At 45.1% G+C, this 10,970-nt stretch overlaps 1 protein-coding gene across 1 annotated transcript in view; it reads left to right on the top strand.

Moving 5' to 3' along the window:
• The first annotated feature begins 520 nt into the window (after positions 1-520).
• The window catches only part of USP13 (ubiquitin specific peptidase 13), a 40,808-nt gene continuing 30,358 nt past the window's right edge, over positions 521-10,970 (top strand). The window contains exons 1-2 of the mRNA NM_001305103.2: positions 521-703; positions 8,007-8,132. Coding sequence (NP_001292032.2) covers positions 551-703; positions 8,007-8,132 — 279 coding nt within the window. The 5' untranslated portion in view covers positions 521-550. The remainder of the gene's footprint in view (positions 704-8,006; positions 8,133-10,970) is intronic.

The raw sequence follows: 10,970 nt of genomic DNA, 5'->3' as shown, positions 1-10,970 counted from the left end.
CTTCAGCAAAGCCCGCCTCGTTAGCTGCTTCGGAGCGCTGCCTAACAGAAAGACTGGGATTGACTTTGTGTCAGAGCTTCGACTCGTCCTTTTCGCCTGCATCGATCTTCCACGTTAGCTTCTCTTCCTCAGCGCAGCGCTCCTTGTTTGTAAACGCTTTGTCAATCACGACAGAGGCCGATAAAGAGCACAAGGCTTTCCGGGTAAAAGAGCGGAGCCCCCGTATTTATTCGTCCCTCCGCCTTCTGACAGCCGGCGGCGGAGCGGAGCCCGGCGGGAACGCCCTGTGGAGCGGCGCGAGCCCGGCCCCTGCGGGCACCTCCCGGCGGCTGAGGGCGGGCGGACGCCGCTCTGCCCCTCCTTCCGCCCCCGCCGGGACCCCCCGGTGCCGCCGCAGCTGGTGCCGCTGCCATTGGATTAAAAATAGCCTCTTCCCTTCCCCTCCCCTCCCCCGGGCCCGGCTCCCGCCGCCGCCGCGCCCTGCCCCGGCCCCGCCGCCTTCCACCCGCATTGCCCTCGCCCGCCCGCCGTCCGGAGGCAGGCAGGCGGCATGCAGCGGGCCGCGCTGTTCGGCGGCGGCGACGCGCAGATGGCGGCCGGGGACCTGGGCGAGCTGCTCGTCCCCTACATGCCCACCATCCGCGTGCCCAAGTCCGGGGACCGGGTCTACAAGACGGAGTGTGCCTTCTCCTACGACTCTCCCGTGAGTGCAGCGGCGCCGTCGCTCCCCGACTCGTCCGCGGGCTGCGGGGCCGCCCCTTCCCGCCCGGCCTGCCCCTCTGCTCCTCCACCTGCTGCGGCCCCCTCCCCTCAGCCGCCCCTCGCGGGGGTCGCGCCGGGCCCCGCTCCCCCTGACCTCCTCGTGGCGGCCGGGATGTGTTTGAGGAGCAGGTGTTCGGAAATTACTCTTTTTAAACGGAGCTGGGGTTGCGTTCAAAATCGGTGCTCCACGTGAAGCTGAGGTTTCCCGGCGGTGATTGAGCGCTCCGTGTTGATGTCCAAATGGCGTCAGCCTGAGCGCAACGAAAGGCGCCTCGGAGATTTCTGTATCTTTTCCCCTGCTCTTTTCGGTAATTCCTTCTAACGCAGAAAATCAGAAATTGGCTTTAAAGGTGACTCAGCTGTCTGGTGCTCATCAGCCCTTGTTGTAGGGAGGTTATTTTTACCGCGCTCTTCAGCTCTCAAGTGTCACCCAGCAGCCCTGGCTGCAGGCGGTCTGATTAAAGCTGCCCCGTCAGACCCCGCTGCGAAGGCGCTAATTGCGTTATATGCTTAACAAGTTCTGTTGGTTCCTTTTGGAGGGGGGGGGGGGGGGGGGGAATCAGCGTAGTGCAGCCCTTTCTTCAGGTTTCTGCTCAGGTAAGCAGGGTCGATGTGCATAGTAACTTTCAGGCTTCTGCTGTGGTGTATAAAATTGTTCCATTATCCATTAGGAAGGGATGTCAAATACTGCTACAGATTAAAACGCAGGGAAACGGTCCCCCAAGAAACCTCAAATAAACACAGCAGAAAGTGTGCTCAGAAAAACAGTGCCTGAACAAAGCGAAAGATTTGGGCAAAATTTAGGTCAAGGTGACAAAATGTTAACAGGACGTTAGGATGACCTTGTGCGGCTTTCAAGAATGTTTTGTCCTATTGACTTTATTGGGAAGAGAGTTCAGATTTCTGAAAATGTTGCCCTCGGCAATAAGAGCCTATAAAAAAAATTGTATTATGGGCATCCACAGAGCAAAAGTCAGGATTGAACCTGTGCGATCCTGGTGAAAATAAAGCCTCTGTTTCTGTTGTTTCCTGTGGCTTTTCAGCCCGTGCTGCTCCTGTGCTTGATTGGGCAAAAGATTTTATTTTTCGCTCCTTGTGATCTAATGGATCCTTGGATGGTGCTTTTGGGATGGCAGTTCTAAGGGACTTCCTCAGGTGAAAAGTTCACTCAGGTGAGTGCAGATTTGAAAATTGCTAGCCTTTGTTTTTAATTAATTCTTTAATTCAGAAGGAAAGTGTAGGAAGGGCTCAGCTTGTTGCCTTGGCTGAAGGAAGGCGTTGATCCTGGTGTGCTTTGTATTACAGTGGCTTAGCGACTTCTTTTCTTAGGTCAGCTCTGTATAACCACAGTGAGCCTCCTCCTGTGGAGCTGTCTGCCCTTTGTGAGAGAAGATACACAGGTGTATCTTGCTTCAGCGTTAGCACAACAGTCTGTGTTAAAAACACGTCCTAATGTTTTTTATTATCTAAGGTAAGATTTCAGGTTCCCTCCAGCAATGGGCTGGAAAGCTGCAGTAGCCTTTTGTACCACTTTTGTACAGCTGGAACGATGAAATTCCCTGCCTCTTATTCCTCGGGGTTGATGCACAGCCCCTCTGGTGACCTGTGCTGCTGTGATGGGGGTTTATTCTTTCTCGCTTTCCCTGCAGTGACCTCTGGCAGATGAGCTTCACTTTGTGTACTCCAGTGAAACTCAGGAGGAGGAAGACTGCATTTGCATGATGTTTTGTCCTCTTATTGTTAGTTATTTGTACAGAGCTATACAACTGTAAAATCCACCTTGCAATGGGATTCTCATCTCAAAGACTTCTGATCATTTTAGCAGCGACATCAGAAGGAGAGATGACTGCTAGAAAAGGGATACAAACTGGAGTGTAAGAAAGGCTTGTGTGCAGAATGTGCACGTTCTAGATGGAGGTGCTCCGAAGCATTCCCCACAGCACAGTCCAATAGAAGCAAGCTGTCTGGTTCAGTTGGTGACTTGGGTCGTGTATATGTAGATACAGGATTGTGTATGATTATGCAACTGAAAACTTGGCTTTGCTTTGCTGGAATACCTTGCGTTGACAGCAGCTTCCTTTGTGCATCTTGCTGACTTCATTCTTGTGGCTTGAGAACTCTGTAATGGCTGTGTGAGGACAATTCCCAAAGACTAAACTGAGCTGATTGCTGTTTATTCGACAGCACAACTGAGACTGCAATCCTTGAGAGCTTACAGTGTGCACGGATATCCATGACTGCTTCATATAGCTGCCTAGAAATTAATCCTGCCTGTCTGGGTGTTCTTTTGGTCAATATTCCTTGAAGAAAATTAGAAAGCCTCTGAGGCCACTGACTGAGAAAAGTGGACAGATGTCGTGTTTGTATTGATGGGCTGTGAGTGGCAGTGAGGAACCAAATAAAGAGGACTGAATATACTGAGACAAATTGATTTCTGCAGACAGATATTTTTGGCCTCGTTGCAAAATGACTTCCAAACTATTGAGGCAGTGAATTGGTTTGCGGAGTGCCAATCTGCAAAATCAGAGCAGTGTTGTACTGTTGCATCTCAGGGAGAACCATCTGATGGGCAAACCTTTCCTCAAACTGTTTGGGATTTTGCATGTTGTAGTCACAAAGTGAGATAAAATAGTAACTCTGTAGAAGCTTTTTTTCTCCTGGCTGATCCACCTCTTCTCCCATCTCTCATCTTTCACCAGTTCCAGTAGTACGAAGTCCTCTTCACTGCTAGTGTGTATTTTTAGATCAAACTTGAAAGTGGACTTTCTGTTTTGCTGGCAGCATCTCTATGTGCTGTTGTATTCAGTTGGTTGGCAAGTTTGTTTTTGTCACGTTTCCATGTCAGTAGTACCGATGCATGACAGAGATGGCCTCATTATGAGGTATCAAACATTGTTTAGATGAATATTAAGTACTGAAACTTCTGTTATTCATTTTAAGCCTGTCCTGAAACAAAAGATCTGTCATTTAGTTACACTGTTGTGGAACTTGATGCAATATGTGCATGCTAGGAATGTTACTGTCACTGTTCCAAATATATTACAGATTGGGCTGTCATTATACATCAGGAGCCTTGTGGACACAGCCAGATTAATTATGATGATTACTGATGAACAGATACTGTGAATAGAGCCTGTAACAGTTCTTCATGGTCACGTTTTTTGTAGATGTGGCAGAATGAGCAATCTGTCCTGACTGGGACTTCATAGGCTAAAGAATGAACAAACTCTTCATTCCTTGTGTTTGAGATACGGACACTTGGTGGGACTTAAGTTGCAATTTTACTCTCTTCTCTGATACTTTTATTAGCAAGTTTCTCATTCTGGTGGGTCTAAAGTGAACAGCCCTACAGCAGTCATTGCGCCCAAGTCTGTAAAGGTTTGCCACGTTAGTTAGATTCACCACAGCAATTCCATTTTTATGAATTCATTATTATCTGAGCCATCTCAGTCTGAGCTGAAACTGCTAAACCCTGGACTTTGGTGAGGGAACTAAGTGGCTCAGAGTTGGGTAATAGGATACAGGTCAGTAGTTCAAATCCTGATTGAGTTAGTAGTGTTTGAAAGCTCTTGGTGTCTGTGCCATGAGCGTGTTTGGAGTGAGGTGCTGGTCTCTGTCTCCTGGTGGACTGGTATTTATGTTTTCCAGACCCCTCATTCACTAGCATTCCTGCTGTTTTTCAGGCCTGAGAAGGGACTTGCTGCCACATTTTAGCTCTTTTTCTGTGGGTTCTTTACTCCTTTAATTCCTCATCCTACCTCTGTAAACCATGAAGTATTATCCAAACAAGAAAAATGATTTTTTTAAATGCTTTTCTCCCTGTTGTGGACAGCATATCTCCTTCTATATTAGTGAGGCATCTGGTGTGCTGTGACTGACCAGCTCAGCAGCAAAGAACAGGAAGAAACAGAGCGAAGAGCAACTGCTTTCCCTATTGTTCAGGATAAGAAGTCTGCTCTGCTCTTGAATGGCCTTCTGGGTGCAGCGATCAAGGCCTGAGCAGCAGCAAGTACAAGCCCCAGTACTCAGACTGCGCTAGGAAGGGAAGACCATGGCTATGTACCACTTTGTCCTGAGCTCTCTACGTGCTGTGGCAAGAGTGCAGGGAAAAAAAAAAAACAACCAAAGCCTGCTGGAACTCCTATTTCTGTCTCTCAGCACAAGCAGCTATGTTCATCTGGTGTAAAAGAGTGTCTTTAGCGCTAGAGGTACGTTGCTTTTTTCCAGCATTAACTTTCATGCATGTCTGAACTCAATGTCAGTTACAAAGCATTACGTGCCACAGCTACATAAAACTGTTGATCCTTTCAGAACTGGTTGTGTTTTCAGTAGGGTTAAATTCACCAGCACCAAACTTCTCTTACATCAGTCAAGAGTGCTTTGAGCACCAAGCAGGATCTCATCCTTTGTGCAGCACTGTGCATAGGTGGTTTTCTTACGTGTGCCTCTGTTTTGCTGTGACCTTTCCAGCTTTTGAACGTTCTGTCTACTTCTTTCCAAGCTGTGTGAGAGAATAGTCTGCCTGTGTTCTCCGGGAGAAATAACTGTTTTGTTAGTAACCACAACCAACTTAATCAGGCTCTACATTTAGCTCATGTGCTGAAAGTGTCAGATTGTTGTCATAGGCTCCTTGTCAGCGCAGGTTCCGTGGTCTCATGGATTCCTTCCAGAAAAAGAGAGAATGGTCTCCAAGAAAACAAAATTGTAAACAAAGTTCCTGAAACTGTGGAGTGACAACAGAATATATTTTTGCTTAGGCTGGCTTACATATGGGATTTTCTTCCAGAGAACACATCCTTGACTTTTTCACAGATGGTGATAATTCAAAAGGATTTGGAATACAGGCTGTAAAAGCAGACAGCCAAGCTAAAGCAGCCTTAAAGTAGATAAACCTGAGAATTGAGTATGTGGAATTTAAAATCAATGTATTGCATTTTAGATATAGTTGTATTGTATGAATATTTTGAAAACTAGATGTGGAATTTTCTATCTCACCGACCTCCTTTACTCAGCCAATATAGATGTTGGTCGTGGCTGTCGAGGTTTCCAAATTCCACGGTGGTTTTTGTTTGTTTGCTTTTAAATACAACCTCAGATAGTGTTTATGCAGATCAGACCGGAGATGGCTAAAGAGGTAACCCAGTGCTGTGCAGGGGGACCGTCATTGGGATATCTAAGTTGCTAAATGCATGACTTTATGGCATGTGTTAGGTTTGAACAGCAGAGAGTCTAAACCCCTGCTTCACCTCTCAGATCTGAATCCTGGAATGCTCAGTTCAACTTCCTGTGCTGCTGACATAGGTAAAGCCAAAGCAATAGAGTTCATTGCATATTCATCCTTCAACTAAATCTGAAAAGCCAAAGCTTGTATGTTCTGCTTCACATTAAGAAGAGACAGATATTTTCTGAAGTCTTGGTATAAAGCATCTTTCTCTGGTCTTTCCTCCCATGCTGCACCGCCCTAGCTCTGCTGGTTCATGTTCTGTTCCGCAGCTCTGTGGCTTCTGTGCACCGCTGTGGAAGTACTGGGATTTATTGGTGGCAGTTCTTCAGGCTTTAATAGCCTTGATATAAATGGGCATGTTGGAATGAATAGCGTGTGGCTTGGGATCAGCTGGAAGTTTAGATTGCTCTAAACCTTATGGAAGTGGTAGATACTGGACTTTGAAATGGGTTGTGGAAAACTAATAGAGTTTAGCGATGCATCCAAACTGAATTTTGTGGCAGTAGGAGGCGAGAGACTTGTGAGGGCCCAGCAGCTCTGTGCCAGGCATTAAATCAGCAAGATTTACAGTACACTATTAGCTCTTCAACTTCCTTTTCTGGAAGAGAACAAGGTGTACTTACCTACTGCTGGTTAGGAGAGTACTGGGGATCAGCTGTGATCTGCCAGACTTGCCCTCTGTTGCTTGTTCAACTCGACAGGACTGGAGCTGTGCTACTCATGCCACGGCTGGTGTGGCAGGACAGGCAGCTTTGTGCTCCCCCCGTGGTGGTGCTGCCTGCTGTAGTGCTGAGGAGGGGTGCAGCTGGCAGGAGGGAACACCTTGGTTTGCTGCACTGAATGTGTTTCAGGTGTGGTGCTTTCAGGTGGTGTCCTGTCAAAATGGGTGTTGCGGTAACAGTTCTCTTCAGTACAGAATTACATGTGTGAGCCTAGTGGCGTTTTTAGGAGTGATCAGTAACTTTCTTCTAGAGATACTGATTTTTATTTTCTATTTTTTCCCCTTTAAGATGCCTGTGGGTTAATTTAGTTCATGTTATTCCTGAGGAATTTAACAGGAGATGTACTGTACCATCCAGTAGCACAGACAAGATCACAATAGAGGGAAGGTCACAGTGCTTGGGAAAGGCTCAATCTTTGTTATGCACCACCTATTCAAAACAATATGTGCTAAAGAGGGCTTGAAAAACTGACCCAAAGCCAATGAGCTCAATGACTGAAAGTCCTCCTGGCAGTGGGAGTGGTGTAGGAGAGGTCTGGCAGCAGTAGTACAATGGAACAAGTCCCTGACACCAGCCAGCATCAATACCCAGCTTTTGGAAGGGTAGAAGGTAGTGGGACTCCTACCAGGCTGTGCTACTGAAATGTCGGTGTTTGTAATCGGTACTGGGAGTTCATCTCTGCAGTCCCTTTGTAGTGCCTTCATCTCCAAGCACTCTCTTTGCATGGATGGAGAGAATCTCTTTCAGATACTAAACAATGTTCACGAAACGTTTACTGACTTCTTTGTTAATCACTTCTAAGATTTAGAAGATCACCTGAGATCTATTTTTTCTCAGACAAGACTGTGATTAACAGTTGCTGCCTGAATCCAGGGATTTCAACCTGCCTCACTTCTTTTGGGAATATTGTTCTTGCAATCTAATGCTCCTCCCCCCAACCCCCCTAAGAATTTGACCAAATGTCTGCACTGTGTTATTTCTACACCTTACACATTTCTATGCCTGCAAATCTTCATGGATTGAGCGCTCAAACTGATAACAGTCTTCTAAACCTTCAACTTGGATGCTCACTAATCTGTAGTTGAAACAACCAGTTTCAGTGGGTTTCTATAGACTGTGATATGGCTTGGAAGGTTCTTAGGGGGCTCATAATGTAAATCACTTGTGATGTGATATGAAAACTGCACTTTAAGTGCTTGCAGGAAGGATTTGCATTTCTTTGCTTTTTCTGCTTGCTGAGTCCTTTTTGTTCTGTTCAGTTCCTTCTGTGCTGTAACTGTTTGTGTCATTCCTTCTAGGATTCAGAAGGAGGTCTCTATGTGTGCATGAACACGTTTCTGGGATTTGGAAGGGAACACATTGAAAGGCATTACCGGAAAACAGGACAGTGTGTATATTTGCATCTGAAACGACATGTGATAGAGGTGAGACTTGTGGCTTCCCAACTAACTAGCCTGGCAGATCTTCTGTCTCTTGTTTGTTTTAATAACATATTTTTGGCATAGACCAAATCTTGAATGACAGAAATGGACAAGTTCAGATGTGGAGCTGGATATTAAATTCAGGTGCTTGGATCACAAACTAACATACAGTTCCAGTTCTAAAATGAATCAGAAGACCCAAAGGGTGTTTAAGCTCCCCTTAGAGGCATCTTGTTGCCCAAAGATGTATGTAGTTGCCTGACTTCTACTGAACTCTCACTGTACGCTTCCACATGTAACATATATGTTGTGTGTTACCAAGTGCTTTTTAGAGATCTGCCTTTGAAGTGTAGAATTACTGGTTTGGCTCCGATTTGGCTGGAAGTTTCTGAGATATTTTTAATGAGATTTTGGCTTAGGATTATATGAGTTCTTTTTAGATTCCTATGCCATTAAATCATGAGCCTTAATCGTGTTCTGACCTGTGATCTAAATCTTAAATTAATGCTAGTTCTTAGAGCTCACGCACTGCCCTTGTTCAGTCCTAACCTTGCACACATATAGATGTATGCACACAAATTTCCTGTTTGCTGTTCTTCCATAATATCATTATATATCAGTAATAATTTATAACCAGTACTTCATAACATCTGTTCTTGTGCGCTTTGTTTTTAAGCGGCTGCTTGTGCCTTCTGACCTGAACTGTATGGAAGTCACTGGGTTTGTTTATAGCTCACTGTCCTGTGAACTCTGTCTCCCTTGGACACTTAAGAGGCCTTAAGACAGCTACTTGGAGTGGGATAGAATATTTCACTTTTCTCATGCTAAAGCAATGTTTCCCCTGGATGGTTAAGGCCCTGAGTTAGGTAAAATGCTCTGACCACTAATTTTATTTTCTATAGGTAACTGTTCATATTTTTTCAGAACTGTAATGAGATGGATTGTATGTCTCTCATGTGGAGACTGTTAATGATTGTTATATTTTAGAACTGTTCTTCCTTGTAAGGCTGAAAGCTGCATTTTCCTTTGCAGTGTTAATTGAATTTTTGGAAAACCTAGTTTAGTTCTAGCAACAGTTCTTCTAAGTTAAGGTTTTGCTCTTAAAATATCTGTGACTAGAGACAAGTAGGCAGATGCTCTGTCAGCATTTCTTGTATTTAATTTTCTTCTAGTATGTGACCTGTGAATTTTCTATGTTAAGGTAAACTGGAACTAAAATAAAGGCTCAAAAATTCCTTTCCTGGCTGACCATTTGGCTGAAGAACTTCAAACAGGAGAGATAAATAACTGATTGTTGTTCAGTATTGCATACAGATTCACAGAATCATAGGGGTTGGAAGGGACCTCTGCAGGTCATTTAGTTTTATACTACTGCTAAAGCAGGTTCCCCAGAATAGGTTGCACAAGAGAGCATCCAGGTGGGTTTTGAATATCTAAAGAGAAGGAGACTCCACAACTTATAAAGGACAAACAACCTCTCTGGACATCTTGTTCCAGTGCTCTGTAACCCTCAAAGTAAAGAAGCTCTTCCTCACGTTCAGGTAGAACTTCTTGTGTTCCAATTTGTACCTGTTGTCCTTTGTTCTGTCTCTGGGCACTATTGAAAAGAGCCTGGCTCAGTCTGTTTGACTCCCACACTTCAGGTATTTGTAAGTGTCGATAAGATCCCCCCTCAATCTTTTCCAATCTGAGCAGTCCCAGGTCTCTCAGTCTTTCCTCATATGAAAGATGCCTCAGGCTCCTCATAATCTTTGTGGCCCTCTGCTGGACTCTTTCTTGAAGTTCTTTGTGTTTCGTGAATGGGGAGCTTGAAACTGGGCCTGGTACTCCAGAGGGGAAGGTCACCTCCCTCGATCTACTGGCCATGCTCTTTTTAACGTACCTTGGGATACCACTGGACTTCTTGGCCGCAAGGGCACGCTGCTGGCTCATGGTTAACCTGTTCTCTGCCAAGATGCCCTACTCTTCTTCACAGAGCTCCTTTCCAGCAGTTCAGCCCCTAACCTGTACTGATGCATGCAGTTGTTCCTCCCCAGGTGTAGGACTCTACATTTGACCTTGTCAAACCTCATAAAGTTTCTCTCTGCTCGACTCTCCAGCCTGTCCAGGTCTTGCTGAATGGCAGCACAGCCTTCTGGTGTGAAGTACACCTTCAGTTGAATTAGTTCAGAGGTTTCTAGTTTTTTTTCCTTGTGAATCATAATGTAGCAGATGAGCCAGCCATCTATGTGTGAAGGTGCTGGCACACTGGATAATGTGGTAGGAAACAACATTTGACTACGTTGTACTGATAAGGACTGTCATCTAACTTGGCTCTTAAATAGAATTCCTCTTAAGTTAGCTGTGGATTTTGTTTACCATGACAGTTAAATTCTTACATGTTACATGTGTTTTCCTTTGAGCAATGTGAAACATCATAAAACTGTTCCGGTGAAGGCCTGAAGTGTCTGGCATTTGCTGCATTGTGGTTTTGGTTTTTAACCCAAGCATTTGATGCCATGTGGTACAGTAAAGCCCAAGTCGCTGGTTATACTACCTCAAGACTCTTTTAGAGAGACTGCTATTCTTGCCTGTGATTCCCTTGGTGTCATCCTCACAGAATGTACTGCATTGCTGCAGAAATCCTCATTTGCTTCCAAAGGTGTTTGGAATAATCAGCAGCCTTGTGTTTTGTCACAACTCAATTGGAAAACAAAGATCAGATCTTTAAATTTTCAGCTTAAATAGTGGTAGAATATCTGTCAGCTGCAGATCATCGTCTGAGACATCTGATAAGCCATCAGAAAAAAATTAACTAAAACAACAAAATTGATTTTCCTGTTTTTTTTCCCCCTCTATAAT

The sequence above is a fragment of the Gallus gallus genome, chromosome 9 (genome assembly GCF_016699485.2).
Source record: "Gallus gallus isolate bGalGal1 chromosome 9, bGalGal1.mat.broiler.GRCg7b, whole genome shotgun sequence".
Lineage (NCBI taxonomy): Eukaryota > Metazoa > Chordata > Aves > Galliformes > Phasianidae > Gallus > Gallus gallus.
The sequence above is the reverse complement of the archived record's forward strand: the minus strand, read 5'-3'. Positions and strand labels throughout refer to the sequence as shown.